The following is a 17,686-nucleotide window of genomic DNA, read 5'->3' on the forward strand; positions in this document are numbered from 1 at the left end:
GATCGTGTTGTGTTTGTTTACAAATCGAATCATATTTACAGAATACGTTCTGTACTAAATTAACTCCATAATATGATTTGTATTTCATTGGTTTAACAGCCTCATTTGACTCCTTATTGAGCTACCACTGGCCAATCGGAGAAGGTCCGCCCTCTAAATGCTAGTCTGTGATTGGGTGGTTGAATTTCGCCCGCCCTCTCTGTCCTGTAAACACCTCTACCTGAGTCAATCACTCAGCTCTCATGATCAGGAACGCGGTGAAAATGCCAATTAGTAAACTTTTGGAGGCAGCGAGGAACAGACTTAAATATAAAAAGTAGACACAACATTTAGCGAGTAAAACAGTCATTTGATATAGAATTCTTGCTTAAATTGGTCAAAAACTCTGTTATATGGGTTCTGGATTCATTCTGTGTGTTGCAGTATCATGTCCCCCTGTTCCTAATATGACGTCCGTCTTTTTGGTGTAATGTCCGGCTTTTTGGGGTGTAATGTCCTCCTTTTTGTTACTATGAATCTGGCACACCCTAGTTGTAAGTCTATAACTTCCAGATTCCCAACTGTAAATATGAATTTGTCTTTAACATTTTGAGTATTTGTGGTGATACGTATGCAATGTGGGGTTGCCTCCAAACGCACTGTCTGTGAAAGATTTGGCATAAGGGTCATTCTATAATTTGGGGTACATTTCACATCTCCAAAAAAGTACAAAAAAATTGTTCTCTCTCAATAGAACAATCAGTGGTTCAAATTAATATATTCCTTTAGTGTAACATATCCACTAGTTGCAAAGCTTAAACATAATTATTTTGTATTTTATTTAAAAGGGCAAGTAGATGTAGACTACTAGGTAACTTAGTTGACAGGTAACATAGTTGACAATTTCCCTATTTTGACCCATAACTTCAGTGGTAGACCTTGCCTGGCTGACCACATGTCATTTCTTGAACAGAATAATGTCTAATTTGAACATACATTTGAATTAAAATTATTAAACAAATTGTAACCATAACAATGTATGTAACATAGTTGACGGTCAATTAATATGCTCATTGACAATGTTCTATTATAGATAAAATATTTTTAAAAATAAGAGGACATTCACCACAGTTTGTTCAATATGCCCTCTACAGAGAAAAATGATATCATGTAATGCTGGTCACATAGTTTTAGAACAAACCATTTTTGAGTTGCTGAGTGGAGTTCTGTTAGTAACATAGTTGACAGAACTTTTGCGGACAATAATAAATAAATATATTTAAATTATTTAAAAGAGATATTTAAAATATAAAATATTATTTTTCTTTAGTATTTAAACTATTGAAATAAATTAAAAAAAAGATGTTGATGCCCTTAATAATTTTATTCATTATTTTGAAACCAAGGCACCCTCAACTTAAAAAACAGACACAGCAAAAACTGTTCATTTAGGAACATCATGACAAATTTCAAGCTAAATGAAGCATAGGATGCACATAATGTTTTTGTGATATTACAACATGTTTTCCATTAATAGGTAAAATATGAAATTTTTAAAGAAAATTGTTAGAATAAATATAATTATTATCACTGGACATGGAATGTACCCCAAATTATAGAATGACTCATATATACGTGGGTATCTTTCAGGTTTCCTCCTACTACTCAAAAACACAGAAGATGGACTGGCAAATTGGGGCCAGTTGTAGCCTAGTGGTTAAGGTACTGGACCAGTGAACAGAGGGTTCCTGGTTCAAGCCCCACCACTGCCAGGTTGCTGCTGTTGGGCCCTTGAGCAAGGCCCTTAACCCTCACTTGCTCAGACTGTATACTGTAACTGCAATGTAAGTCGCTTTGGATAAAGGCGTCTGCTAAATGCTGAAAATATGAAAATGTGATGGATTGACGCCTTGTCTAGTGTGTTTTCCGCCTTGATCAGGATAACGCGGTTAGTGAAGATGAATAAAGGTAAAAGGACAGCGATATTTTAAGACTTCCAGTAAATAATTCTATGGGGCAGTCGTAGCCTAGCAGTTAAGGTACTGGACTAGTACAGTAATTGAAAGGTCGCTGGTTCAAGCCTCATCACTGCCAGGTTGCCACTGTTGGGCCCTTGAGCAAGGCCCTTAATCATCAATTGCTTAGACAATCTACTGTTACAGTACTGTAAGTCGCTTTGGATAAAACCGTCTGCTAAATACCGAAAATGTAAATCTAATTCTGTGCTGCCTGTATAAATAGTGGTAGTTGGTTAGATTGTCCAGCAGGGGGCAGAGTTTCAGCGTGTTCGATAGACTGAACGGGAGAGAGAGCAATGCGCTTCACCGAATGTCTGTAATCCCAAACCTGACTGACCCGAGCAGAAGGCCGGGGGTAGGGCCGAGCGAGAAGCACACACGAAAAACAGTCGAGAATAACAGATATAGCCGCGTTCACAGGAATTCCTTTGACATGCATTTAATAATCGATTCCCTCAGTGATGTGTGAGCTCCGGTGTGACGGTAAGGCTTCGTTTTATCTCTATATTTGTGATTATTCGGGCGAGTTTGCATACAGCACATACTCGCCTTTTGTGTTGCAAATCGCGTACAGTGTAATCGCTGATTCAGGCCATAAAGCGCTCAATATACATCGGTTTATCCTATATACTCTTATTATCTGCTAATGTCGGGCGTTAAAGCTGAAGTTTGATGCTTCTTTATTGGTGAATAGTGTGTGTTTAGTGGGGTTTTAGGGTTGGAAAACGAAACGTGGCTGCACAGCGTTCCAAATCCTCCAAGTAGATTCAGTGCATATTCATTAATGCGGTCTTATCATAACCACATCTCCAGTCAACCGCAGGGACATCATTCTGTTCAGTAATGCTTGTTTTAATTCTAGGGAATCCCAGTAAACATGATTTTAAATATCCATATAGAAAAAAATAAACAAGGCTTCTGTTATAGTATAAAATAAGTTATTAAAATAATTTTCCTTTATAGGCCTTTAGACAAACTGTTTATTACCATGTTATTGATACCTAATAGAAGCTCATTACAGCTGGATGTTGTAAATTCTCTAATTATAAACACATGCCTGGCTGGTGTACTTTACCCTGGATGTTCTCCACAGTAGCTGAATTGTGGAAAATATTAAGTAATCTGAGGCTACACTGAAAAAAAAATCACCGAATACACTTAAGTGAATTGTAGACATTCTTTCCATCTGAACTATTTGCTTTCACAAAGTCATATTCACATTGATTCACTTAAAAAAAACATCAAATCCAACTTAATAACATGAATAGTGAATTAACATTTATATTTAGCTGTTTCTGAGCACCTAAAATACCAAATTCAAAAATCCAATCCAACACATGGCATCAAATTCTCAATCGTTTACTGTGGGTAGCACTGTCGCCTCACGGCAAGAAGGTCCTGGGTTCGATCCCCAGGTGGGGCGGTCCGGGTCCTTTCTGTGTGGAGTTTGCATGTTCTCCCCGTGTCTGCGTGGGTTTCCTCCGGGTGCTCCGGTTTCCTCCCACAGTCCAAAGACATGCAAGTGAGGTGAATTGGAGACACTAAATTGTCCATGACATCCATGTTCGATATAACCTTGTGTGAACTGATTAACCTTGTGTAATGAGTAACTGTTCCTGTCATGAAATAACCAAAGTGTAAAAACATGACGTTAAAATCCTAATAAACAAACAAACAAACTTGTTCACTCACAATTAAGGGTTCATTTTTTTTCCTCAATAGGACAAAACACCTTCCACATGTTTTGGGAGGTGAAATGAAACTGGAATACATTTACATTTGCGGCATTTAGCTGACGCTTTCATCCAAAGAGACTTACAGTACTGTGACAGTATATTATCTAAGCAATTGAGGGTTAAGGGCCTTGCTCAAGGGTCCAACAGTGGCAACCTGGCAGTGGTGAGGCTTGAACCAGCAATCTTTCAATTACTAGTCTGGTACCTTAACCACTAAATTACCTGCCAGCTGTGAAATAGAGCTGCTTAGCGACATTTAGGATGTTTCAGATTAACCATTTGAACATTTTTATGTATTATTTGTTGATAATACATGTTCATATTGTCAAATTCTTGCTGGCCAGTGGGGCTGGGCATTAGAATAGAATAGAATAGAATGCCTTTATTTATATACATATACAGACGTACAGTACAGTGAAATTCTTTCTTCACATATTCCAGCTTGTTTGGAAGCTGGGGTCAGAGCCCAGGGTCAGCCATCATACAGCACCTCTGGAGCAGAGGGGGTTTAGGGCCTTGCTCAAGGGCCCCAACAGTGGCTGCATGGCAAAGCTGGGATTTGAACTCTCAACTTTTCAGTTGATAGCCCAAAGCTCTACCCACTAGGTTAACACTGTCCCAAAAAATATTATGAAAGTACATATAGTCTGATGATAGAACTGTATATACTGGCAAAGACTTGAATATATCATTTATAACAGTGTTTTCTTATTAGCTGGGACCCTATAGTGGCCAAAGGCTAGTCTTGCAGGCTGCACACATTTATTAAAGTATAGTTGTATTACATGTAAAGTACAGAAATGCAGAAATGCACCTGCATGTGTCACTGGCTTTAATGAGTCACAGCTTAAGAACCCCTGGTTTATACTCTAGTAGATTATTAGTGGTTTGTCTTTAATTGGCTCCTTTGTATAAGCTTCATGAGGGTGCAGACGAAAAGAGAGATTTTGTAGACGGACGTCAGCTTAACATGATCAGAGTTTATATTAAAATGTTTACGGGATCAGCCATAACATTAAAACCACCTCCTTGTTTCTACACTCACTGTCCATTTTATCAGCTCCACTTACTATATAGAAGCACTTTGTAGTTTTACAATTACTGACTGTAGTCCATCTGTTTCTCCATATACCTTTTTAGCCCCCTTTCACCCTGTTCTTCAATGGTCAGGACCACCACGGAGCAGGTATTATTTAGGTGGTGGATCATTCTCAGCACTGCAGTTACAATGACATGGTGGTGGTGTGTTAGTGTGTGTTGTGCTGCTATGAGCAGATCAGACACAACACCGCTGCTGGAGTTTTTAAATACCGTGTCCACTTACTGTCCACTCTATTAGACACTCCTACCTAGTTGGTCCACCTTGTAGATGTAAAGTCAGAGACGATCGCTCATCTATTGCTGCTGTTTGAGTTGGTCATCTTCTAGACCTTCAGTGGTCAGTGGTCACCGGACGCTGCCCACGGGGAGCTGTTGGCTGGATATTTTTGGTTGGTGGACTATTGTCAGTCCAGCAGTGACAGTGACTCCATCAGCATTGCTGTGTCTTATCCACTCATACCAGCACGACACATTAACACACCATCACCATGTCAGTGTCACTGCAGTGCTGAGAATGATCCTCCACTTAAATAATACCTGCTCAATGCATGCAGAGAAACAGGTGGTACTACAGTCAGTAATTGTAGAACTACAAAGTGCTTCTATATGGTAAGTGGAGCTGATAAAATGAACAGTGAGTGTAGAAACAAGGAGGTGGTTTTAATGTTATGCCTGATCGGTGTATGTTTACTGATTATTTATTGATGATTATTTTAATCTGACACTTAGCAGATGATTTTGTAGTTTTTTGGTGTATCAACACTAGCAAATAAGTGATGACAAGTAAAATGATGAGTGTTATGTTTTATCTTTAATATGTGCTTCATTTAAATCCTGCAGGTTCAGATTGGGAGAGAAAATCATGGAAGACCATGTAAAACAGCGGAAAAGAGAAACTGCAGGGTGCAATCGACTCTTTTGCATGCAAGGCAAAGATCATTTTTGACAACACGCCAGTGTACACCACTGAGACATCTGACTCAACGCCTGGCTCTCACAGATGTACACATGGGTTCCACCTAACAGAAGTGATCAGGAAGAAACAGTCAACAAGAAACAGCAACACATCGAGCCTGGGGTTTAACGGCAACATCAGTGGGAGTCATGTCTCTTTCTGTAAGTGTGTTTTTACTATTAAAGGTTTATAGAAACTGTGCTGGCAAGTTTTAGTCCAATGCCTTGAAAATTAATCAGTTCCTTAAACCATTTTTCAGTTTCATTTCCTCAGATTACATGCTTTAAACATATTAGTGTGTTGACAGTCAACGTCTATGTAAAAACTGTAACAGCAGTTTTAGTAACTAGAATGAGCAGCTCAGGAGTATGAGGTATAGCAGTACAGTATAGGTTGTGTAAAGACTGTCCACGTGACTAAGCAAACAGTGTCAAAGGAGCATTCAAAACAAGTCAGGGATCTAATTATAGAGCACAGATCTAGAGAAGGAAACATGACCACCTAAAAGCATTGAACATACCTCAGAGCTCAGCTCAGTCCATCATAAAGAAATAAAGCAAGAATTGAATTATAAGCCCACTGCAGTTATCAGGTCTTTAAATTTAGTTAATGAACTAGAATGGCATTCACTAAAATATACACTGATCAGCCATAACATTAAAACCACCTCAGGGCTCTAGAGTGCGACCAATTTGGTCGCACATGCGACCTAATTTCTCAATGGTGCGACTAAAAAAAATCTCAGGTCGCACCGGTGCGACCAGGCGTCCGAGGAAAAAAAAAAACAACAGACACACATTAGGCCAATATCATGGTCTAAACCAATCAGAGATAGTGAAGGGCGGGACAATATTGTAGCGGTGATATGTGAGCGACATTCAGCTCAGCCAATCAGAATGCAGCACCAGGTTTATACACGTGCGGACGTTCTGCCGTAAGTTTAGTTTTGTATATGAGACTCGCTGGATGTTCCAGAATGGAAGTTCGGGTTCTGGAGCTCGGCGGTGTAAAGTGTTGTAACGCTCACTTAAGTCCTGACTAAACAGTAAAAGTGAGTCTACCCTGTCGTGTGCCTTTATTCCCACACCTCCACCACCGCACAGCAAAAGACCCGCAGCATCCCCACCGGACAGCGGCTAGGTGAGCCGACCCTCTACAGTAGCAAGGGGCTAATGCTAGCGGTAAAGTGCCGCGATAGTGAAAGTAAAAACACGACAATATTTTCGTTAAGTAAAATATAAAAATAACTAAAAGACCATAATATATTACAATACATGTAGTCAAAATACACAGTGAGTGCACCGCAAGCGATTTTGGGTATATGTGTAAAAGATTCAGTAAAGCCGATAATATAATGCACTGCATTTAAGATTACACTCTAACACACACACAAACATATACATATCATTTTAAATATACACACACATATAAATAGATATACACACATACATACACATTTACTCTATTATTTTTATAATTTTTATAAGTGTGCTATAATTAGTCTGTAATACTATAATTAACTGTAAAGAAGACAGTGGCCGGCAATAGTATATTTGTGACTGGTTCTAATACATTTCGAATTGAAAGGCTGAAAAAGCCCAATGCATCTATAAAACACATTACATGCCGCAATAAATGCACTGCCCAAGTGTCCTCTCTCCCCACTGCCCTTCATTGTCAGGCAGCAGCAAACAGATCATCAGACGAGGCCATGTTGACCAGATTGTTAGTTATTTCCAAGTCAATATTGCCTGTATGGACAGTGATTTAAAAAAAAAAAAAAAAAAAAGTGAACCTGTGAAACTGCGGTGTTAAATGCGATGCGGTCGAAAATTTGGGTGCACCTAACTTTTGTGCTGGTGCACCTAAGAAAAAAAGTTAGGTGCACCAGTGCAACCAGTGCAAAACGTTAGTCTAGAGCCCTGCACCTCCTTGTTTCTACACTCACTGTTCATTTTATCAGCTCCACTTACCATATAGAAGCACTTTGTAGTTCTACAATTATTGACTGTAGTCCATCTGTTTCTCTACATACTGTTTTAGCCTGCTTTCACCCTGTTCTTCAATGGTCAGGACCACTACAGAGTAGGTATTATTTGGGTGTTGGATTCTCAGCACTGCAGTGACACTGACATGGTGGTGGTGTGTTAGTCTGTTTTGTGCTGGTATGAGTGGATCAGACACAGCAGCCCTGCTGGAGTTTTTAAATACCGTGTCCACCCACTGTCCACTCTATTAGACACTCCTATCTAGTTGGTCCACCTTGTAGATGTAAAGTCAGAGACGATCGCTCATCTATTGCTGCTGTTTGAGTTGGTCATCTTCTAGACCTTCATCAGTGGTCACAGGACGCTGCCCACAGGGCCGTTGGCTGGGTTATATTTTTGGTTGGTGGACTATTCTCAGTCCAAGAGTAACGGTGAGGTGTTTAAAAACTCCATCAGCATTGCTGTGTCTGATCCACTCATACCAGCACAACACACACTAACACACACTAACACACCACCACCATGTCATTGTCACTGCAGTGCTGAGAATGATCCACCACCCAAATAATATCTGCTCTGTAGTGGTCTTGGGGGAGGCCTGACCATTGAAGAACAGGGTGAAAGGGGGCTAACAAAGCATGCAGAGAAACAGATGGACTACAGGCAGTAATTGTAGAACTACAAAGTGCTTCTATAGGGTAAGTGGAGCTGATAAAATGGACAGTGAGTGTAGAAACAAGGAGGTGGTTTTAATGTTATGGCTGATCGGTGTATACTGTGATACCAACTGTCTCAGACTGAAACTGACAGAAATCAGTGATTGCGAGCAAATGTGATGTTCATGTTAATCATATGCAATGTGTTACAACAAAGGAGCCTTTATAAATGAGTGTTAGTCATGTATCACTATCCCTACTGTAAAATATGATAGTGGTAGCTTGTTATGGGAATGCTTTTCAGAAGAAGGGGACCGACAGAGATTGGTCAGCATTGATGGGAAAGTAAATGCATGATTCAGAGAGTTCCCGGGATAAAACCTGCTGTGTTTTGGGAAGAACACTGATAACCAAACTGACAAAGAAACACTGGTGTGATTTAAAACAACAAAAACAGAATCAGTGTCCTTGGGTGTAAGAGTGAACGAGGACTTATCTTAACTCTGGGAAACGTTGGTGGCCAGACCTCATGACTAAACTATTTTTCTAGAGTAACGAGTCGTATTGTTTATTAATCATTTGTAAAAATTTAGACTTTCTGTGGAATCTGCAAAAGATGGCTCAACCAAGTACTAATCCTTAATTTCCTTTGGGATTCATAAAGTATCTATTTATCTAATCAAGTGAAAATGAATATGTATGAATGGTTTAAAGCTATTTTTTATTTTTGTGTGTGTGAAGTGTCAGATAATATATTAAGTTCATTGTCAAATCAATAAATCAGCTTGTGACAGTTCATACAAAAAAGCACTGTTATAAATACTTTTTAGAGCACTGTATTTACCATCCACTACTGTTTTATTCATCTACACCGATAATTTAAAATCCCTCTGGGTGAACGGAGGAGGAGTGATCAGGGCTCAGCTTGAGTAGTTCATCCCCTGGGGAGAAAGAAAAAGAAAGAGGGTGAAAATGAAAGAGGTAAAGGCCGAGCAGATGACAAAAGAACCCCTAAAACCGGGGGGACAGATGTGGAACCCCCCTCCCCCGTTCATGTCTCTCGTTATCATCTGTTCCCTTTATTTCCCTCATTTACTTATTGACTCTATTGTGCTGTGCTATTGGGCAGAGGTGTAGTCACACTTACCATATGTATAGGGTTAGCTACCAGTTGTCAGCCACAAGAAACAATGGAGATCTTACAGTGGCTGTGGATGAAGTAAATCAGGCTAATAAACAAAAGTCATCACTGTCAGCCCTGCAATCGTCTAACGGATCAGTGGGTACTGCTTTTCTGCGCAGCCGTAATGGTGGGTGCATAACATTAAAACCACCTCCTTGTTTCTACACTCACTGTCCATTTTATCAGCTCCCCTTACCATATAGAAGCACTTTGTAGTTCTACAATTACTGACTGTAGTCCATCCATTTCTCTACATACCATTTAGCCTGCTTTTTAATAGTCAGGACCACCACAGAGCAAGTATTATTTAGGTGGTAGATGATTCTCAGCACTGCAGAGACAATGACATGGTGGTGGTGTGTTAGTGTGTGTTGTGCTGGGTTAAGTGGATCAGACACAGCACCGCTGCTGGAGTTTTTAAATACCATGTCCACTCACTGTCCACTCTATTAGACACTCCTACCTAGTTGGTCCACCTTGTAGATGTAAAGTCAGAGACGATCGCTCATCTATTGCTGCTGTTTGAGTTGGTCATCTTCTAGGGCTTCATCGGTGGTCACAGGACGCTGCTCACAGAGCACTGTTGGCTGGATATTTTTGGTTGGTGGACTATTCTCAGTCCAGCAGTGACAGTGAGGTGTTTGAAAACCTCCATCAGCATTGCTGTGTCTGATCCACTCATACCAGCACAACACACACTGACACACCACCACCATGTCATTGTCACTGCAGTGCTGAGAATGACCCACCACCCAAATAATACCTGCTCTGTGGTGGTCCTGTGGGGGCCCTGACCATTGAAAAACAGGGTGAAAGCAGGCTAAAAAAGTATGTAGAGAAACAGATGGACTTCAGTTAGTAATTGTAGAACTACAAAGTGCTCCTATGTGGTAAGTGGGCCTGATAAAATGGACAGTGAGTGTAGAAACAAGGATAATGTTATGCATGATTGGTGTATGCCTTAACTGTGCCTAGAAGCACCTGGATTATTTAATGGCAGATCATCATTAGCATCAGTACACTGAGCAGATATTTAAATGGGGCCACAAGAAGCCAGGAGCAGAAAGTTTTTTAACAGGACTTGAATACCTAACAAAAGCTGTCTATTGTAGTTTTATTTAACTTTATGGGTCCAGTTACTCATGCATGCCTTCAGATTTTGTGGTACCGATTCACAATTAGACTCACATGACCACTCTGGTTACTAAGAACCACAAATTTGTGGCCCCATCTGTTAAATGATTACTACATGAATGCATTGGACTGCCCAACAACTGCTCCTAGACTTTTGATTTCAACTGGCATTGTAGTCAAGAATTTTTCCCCTGTTGGCCAAAACTGTAAGACTGGATTCAAAAAGTACTAACATGTATGTTGACCTGGTCTTCACATGTACAACCATGCTGTTCGGCTAGTAAGCTTTTAATGCTTTAATCAAATTAAAAGCACAAGGTATAGGATTGTTAATTAGTCTTCTGTATGTTTGGCTTTCGTAGGCTGTGTCTATTTAGTTTTATTTAACTTTATGGGTCCAGTTACTTAATTTAGATTTTGTGGTACAGGTTCACAATTAGACCAGCACAACTACCCTGGTTACTAAGAACCACAAATTCTCTGCCCCATCTGTTAAAGAATTCATTCATAAATGCATTGGACTGCCCAACAACTGCTCTTGACTTTTGATTTTAACTGTCATTGTTAGGAATGTCCCAATCTGATCTTGAAGATCGGAATCGGGGCCGATAAAGGCATTTTTTAACTGATCGGTATCGGCTTTACTAAGTCCGATCATTTGTTTTACTTCAGCATGTCCGCTGTGTGGAAATACTTTAAATTGGAAAGTGAAACAAGTCCAACAGCGAAGTGTAATGTCTGCAATGCGAGCGTTTCACGAGGCGGTAGGAGCAGAGCTGCGTTCATTACTGTAGAATTTTACTATTTATATGATGTGTGAGTCAAGGATCACTCCGGTTTACAAAACAACGTAGTGATGCACTCGCTTAATAAAGAAATAAATACACGGTATATTCTCAAATTGTCGGGAGCAGAACACTTTATTAACTTCTTCTGTTACGGTACCGAATAGCGGACAGCTAGAGTCATCGCGTTAGCCAAGCACGCTATTCCATGCACTATGGAAGCCCCAAAGGGTCAAAACACACTCACTTCGCGTAGAAACGTCCATCAAACCATTGTCACAATACAACCACAGAAAAGTTTGTTACAGGTACAACACGCATACAAGTTCGGTGGCTCATAAGAAATAAACCAGATATCATTTAACCAAACGATCTACAATTACAACCAATTTGATACGGCACCTAAAAAATAAACACTCAGTTGAATACAGTGAGTTTATTATTATATGATAAAAAGAGGAACCGGCTGTCCGCTAACACGGCAGAGATGCTGATTTTCCTCAAAAAGAACCTTCACTTTATTTTGAGTGTTCCAGTTTTACTACTACAATGCTGCACAAGTTTGTTCACTGTTATTTTGTAAAAATAAAAGAACATTAAGCAATAGCTTGGATGCAGGCAATTTTTTTCCTACAGCACTGCAGAGCTATTCAGTTGTTAAACATATACAGTACATTGGATTAATTTGAATAACTGTAATGTACTTGAAGTGTGCACTGTGTGACTCGGTATCGGTGTCGGATCGGGATCGGGAACAAAAAAACGTGATCGGGACATCCTTAGTCATTGTAGTCAAGAATTTTTCTGTTCCTTCACTGTTCTTTTCTCATTGCCCAAAAACTGTAAGATTGTACACACTGTGTGTTGTGGATTTGGTTATGAATGGATTAATTGCTGTTTTTACCCATTTATCTGACCCTTTATTCAGTACTGGGTGGGGGCAACTACAACTGTCTTCTTGGATATGTCTCTACAATCTTTGGGCAGTTTATCAGATTCATTATGGCATATCCTGCCAAGAAAATTGGGGGTTAGCGATGGTAAATTGCCATCTCCAGGCCTCTCTACAGATATTTGCTAGGGTTAAAAGTCTGGGCTTTTTCAGGGCCACTCAGGGATATTTAGAGGCTTGCTTCAAAGACACTCCAGGTAATAAATGAACAGAAACTGTTTACCAGACTTAGTGCTTGTTAAATGTTTTATGGTTCCTACTCCTACAAATTACATGGAAACAATTACAGAACAAGAACAAAGTACTTAAAATAAATAATAATTTAAGCTAGTGGATTATCCACCTGAGAAAACAGCATTTAAAAAAATATAGGCCTAGGGGTTCTTGTTTTGTTTACATTTTATCTGTAAGTCATGTTAGAAACTTGCACCAAGGGTCATGCATATGTAAACATGGCAGATTCCTGGGTCTAATGAACAGCATGAAACACTGAATGAAAAGACTAAATGCGTTTGGAAATTTAGCACAACAAAGTCTGACAGTTTTGTGGACGTATTATTACACATAGCAGCATTTAAATGCAGTACATGTTCAATTCACCCTGGCTACTGTTATTACGTAATACGGGCAGCACGGTGGCTCAGTGGGTAGCACTGTCGTCTCACAGCAAGAAGGTCCTGGGTTCAATTCCCAGGTCAGGCGGTCCGGGTCCTTTCTGTGTGGAGTTTGCATGTTCTTCTGCTTCTGTTTGCATGGGTTTCCTCTGGGAGCTCCGGTTTCCTCCCACAGTCCAAAGACATGCAAGTAAGGTGAATTAGAGATACAAAATTATCCATGACTGTGTTTGACATCAAACTTGTGAACTGATGAATCTTGTGTAACGAATAACTACTGTGTCTGTCATGAATGTAACCAAAGCGTGTAAAACATGACGTTAAAATCCTAATAAATAATAATAATTACATCATACATTGCTAAGATTGCCTAAAATAAGAAATATTGCCAACTGAACATTTTAGCAAAAAGGAAACCCTGATGTATTGTTATTCTACATCTTAATAATTTCTCTTTTCTATAACAGACATCCAATATGAGTATCGTATTGTTCTTACTGTGTTCCTGACCTCTAGCAGTTTGATTTTCTCAAATTTCCCTGCCAGTTTTGTCTGCTTAGCAAGCAGGAAAATAAGGTCATTTTCTAGCTGATAGATTCTTGTTTGTGCAATTTGCTGAACAAACTGATGCACACTGGTATCTGTGGTATCTGAAAAACTTGGCTTGGCTTGTTATTTGCTGTTTCACTTAGTCCTGTCCTGCCAGTATAACGTGCATGTATGTCTAGCTCAAGCAGCTTTGCTTTAGATAGATTATTGGTTTGAACTTGGTAAATAAAGCCAACTGGAAGCGTACTTGACCGACTGAGCACATTGAATTTAAACCAAATCTGCTATGCTGGTTGAGTGTGGTACTAGAGCAGTGGTATCTCAGTGGTTAAGATACTGAAATAGTTGTCAGAAGGTTGTTGGTTCAAGCCCCACCATCAACATGTTGCCACTATTGAGTGCCCCAGCAAGTTCCTTAAATCTGGATTGCTCAAACTGTATTCAGCCATAATTGTAAGTCACCATAAATGTAAATGATAGTGCAGCTCTTTGTTTTTCAGCATGTACACCAATCAATCATAACATTAAAACCACCTCCTGGTTTCTACACTCACTGTCCATTTTTATCAGCTGCACTTACCATATAGAAGCACTTTGTAGTTCTACAATTACTAACTGTAGCCCATCTGTTTCTCTGCATGCTTTGTTAGCCGCCTTTCATGCTGTTCTTCAATGGTCAGGACTCTCCCAGGACCACTACAGAGCAGGTATTATTTGGGTGGTGGATCATTCTCAGCACTGCAGTGACACTAACATGGTGGTGGTGTGTTAGTGTGTGTTGTGCTGGTATGAGTGGATAAGACACAGCAATCCTCACTGTCACTGCTGGACTGAGAATAGTCCACCAATAAAAAATATGTCCAGCCAACAGCGCCCTGTGGGCAGCGTCCTTTGACCACTGATGAAGATCTCAAAGATGACCAACTCAAACAGCAGCAATAGATGAGCGATCGTCTCTGACTTTACATCTACAAGGTGGACCAACTTGGTAGGAGTGTCTAATAGAGTGGACAGTAAGTGGACACGGTTTTTAAAAACTCCAGCAGGGCTGCTGTGTCTGATCCACTCATACCAGCACAACACACACTAACACACCACCACCATGTCATTGTCACTGCAGTGCTGAGAATGATCCACCACCTAAATAATACCTGTTCTGTGATGGTCCTGGGAGAGTCCTGACCATTGAAGAACAGCATGAAAGGGGGCTAACAAATCATGCAGACAAACAGATGGACTACATTCAGTAATTGTAGAACTACAAAGTGCTTCTATATGATGGAGCTGATAAAATGGACAGTAAGTGTTAAGCCAGTAAGCTTTTAAAACTTAGATGTTAGATGTTGTGAGGTATAGGATTGCTAATTAGTCGTCTGTATGTTTGGCTCTTTTAGTCTAAAATCAAACTGTTAACCACATTTTCTCTTTTTAATTACTTAAGCTTGCTTTTCCCTCTCTTCTCTTACTCATTAATTTAAGTTTAACTAAATTAGTACTTAGTTACCCTCTCCTTTCTGTTTATCTGGCTCTTTGTTGTTCCCCTTTTACTTTATCTTTCTCTACATCGAAATCTAATTCTAAGTCAATTCCCTGTCCCCTCTAATCCAATTCTGTATCTTAAACAGTTTAAATGTATTTATCCTCATGGCCACTGTGTTTTTTGTTTTTTTCTTTATACTTTTTAGGGTTTAGTAGATTTAAGTGCGGTCCTAGAAATACCATACTATTTAATTTGATTCATTTGGTTTTCTTAAAAATGTTTAATTTCCAATGTCCAGTTAAATACTACTTTACCAACTATGGCTGTAAAAAGAGCCCCAGTGGCCTAATAGATAAGGCAGTGGCCTCCTAAGCTAGGGATTGTTGGTTACATTTACATTTTCAGCATTTAGCAGACGCTATTATCCAAAGCAACTTACAGTACTGTGACAGTAGGGCTGAAACGATTCCTCGAGTAACTCGAGTAAATCGATTACTAAAAATCATCGATTCAAATTTTTTGCATCGAGGAATCGTTTAATCCGCACAACCATATACAGCTCACGGTGTTTTACACGGACGACTTTCACTTTTGCGCAGCGTGTTTAACGCTGTGTGCAGGTGACGTGAAGAATCTGAGGGCTGCGTCCCAAATATCTTAAACATAAACAGAACTTAACAGGACTTAATCCGGGTTCTTTTTGCGGACAGTTTAATGAACACTACGTATTTGGACACGTTCGCCGCTCCTGCGAACTGAACGTATCAGTTTAGGACGCAGCCGAGATTTGATAGCGCGGACTGCAAAATATAGAGAGAAAATAGCGAACAGGAGGAGACTGGACAGAGAAAACCACAGAAAGTTTGAGATCATTTTAAGCTGATAAAACTAAAACTCAGTATAACATCCACACCATCAGAGCGTCGTGTTTACTTTACTCATGTTTACTGCCTTTACTTCGTTTCAACCACCACAGGCTTTTATGAAGATTTAGGCAAACACACACATACATACACACACACACACACACACACCAGATCTACCTCATCTAGAGACACAATCCTGACAGATTTTTATCCCCCTACAAACACCACAAAACCTCCCAACATAATATTAAAGCTTTATGTTCTGTGTGAGCTGTAGCTGAAAATTAGAGGCTTATGTTTATGTATTTTTGTTTATTATTATTTATGACTTGATGACCTGATGTTTCAGGTTGCCTGTTTAAATTTTAAAAGTAAATTGATTTATTTTTGATTTATTTATTTTTGCATTTAAAAAATGTTAAACTGTATGCAAGGAACACAAATGTACAGTTTGGTTTAAGAAACATGTCTTATTTAATCTAATATGTATTTGTTTTTGCTCTTTGTTAAAGCAAAAGTATTTCTTATCCGATTACTCGATTAATCGCTGGAATAATCGATAGAATACTCGATTACAAAAATAATCGATAGTTGCAGCCCTATGTGACAGTATACAGTCTAAGCAGTTGAGGGTTAAGGGCCTTGCTCAAGGGCCCAACAGTGGCAACCTGGCAGTGGTGAGGCTTGAACCGGCAGGCTTCTGATTACTGGACCAGTACCTTAACCACTTGGCTACAACTGCCTACAACTGGTTTGAGTCCCACCTGAGGTGTTTAGCAAGCAGATGCTTGCCTGTTCCACTGTTTGAGTGATCAAAATTGTTAAGGGGAGTAAGTAGTACTGGACTAGTAATCGAAAGGTTGTTGGTTCAAGCCCCCACCACTTCCAGGTTGCTACTATTGGGCCCTTGAGCAAGACCCTTAACCCTCAATTGCTTAGACAAAATACTATCACTGTACTGTAAGTCGCTTTGGATAAAATCGTCTGCTAAATGCCGAACATGTAAAAGTATTGACGACTTGGCATTGATGAAAAGTAAAAGCTAACTTGCTATTATCATCATATGTAGTAATTTATATATTGAACTGTATCCAGTTACATGACAATTTAGTATGTTATAGTTTAAATGTCGTGCAAGTGCACTTTAAAATTTAAAAACCACACACACAGCCAGGCCAGAATGAAAATAATGACTTGGTCACATGTCGACGTGCACATGTTTGGAGCAACAGCTGTGCTGTACCCTGTAACAGTCCTGATTATCACAGCGAGTGTACAGAACTGCTTTCTGTCACTTCCATGTAAGAGAAATGAAGAAACTCCAAATGAAAATGATCAGACTCATTTCAGCTCTTTTTTGCACCCTAACCTGGTTGTGGCTAATTAGATCTTATCTCTCTCTCGTTGCTGCTGCCACCCCCACTTCCAGTCAAGAGAGCCGAGGCTATCACGCGCCCCCTCCGATGCAAACATCGGTCTCAAAGATTGCAGTATCGCATGCGGAGAGCCATGCACTGGCATCAGCCACCCCCTGTGCAGGCGCCTCGCCCGGACAGCAGACTAGGATCCCTGTTTCAGCCATTGTGCCCCCCACCCTGCAAACACAGCCAATCAAGAGTCTGCATGTAGGCGCTCGGCCTGGCTGATGGCAGAGCAGAGATTAAAACACAAGAGCCCAAGATCTCAGCAC

General features: G+C 39.9%; 1 protein-coding gene across 1 annotated transcript in view; it reads left to right on the forward strand.

Moving 5' to 3' along the window:
• Positions 1-2,364: 2,364 nt before the first annotated feature.
• efs (embryonal Fyn-associated substrate) overlaps positions 2,365-17,686 on the forward strand; it is a 38,672-nt gene continuing 23,350 nt past the window's right edge. The window contains exons 1-2 of the mRNA XM_062994331.1: positions 2,365-2,480; positions 5,675-5,950. Coding sequence (XP_062850401.1) covers positions 5,939-5,950 — 12 coding nt within the window. The 5' untranslated portion in view covers positions 2,365-2,480; positions 5,675-5,938. The remainder of the gene's footprint in view (positions 2,481-5,674; positions 5,951-17,686) is intronic.

Source organism: Trichomycterus rosablanca, chromosome 4, assembly GCF_030014385.1.
Source record: "Trichomycterus rosablanca isolate fTriRos1 chromosome 4, fTriRos1.hap1, whole genome shotgun sequence".
NCBI classification, from domain to species: Eukaryota; Metazoa; Chordata; class Actinopteri; order Siluriformes; family Trichomycteridae; genus Trichomycterus; species Trichomycterus rosablanca.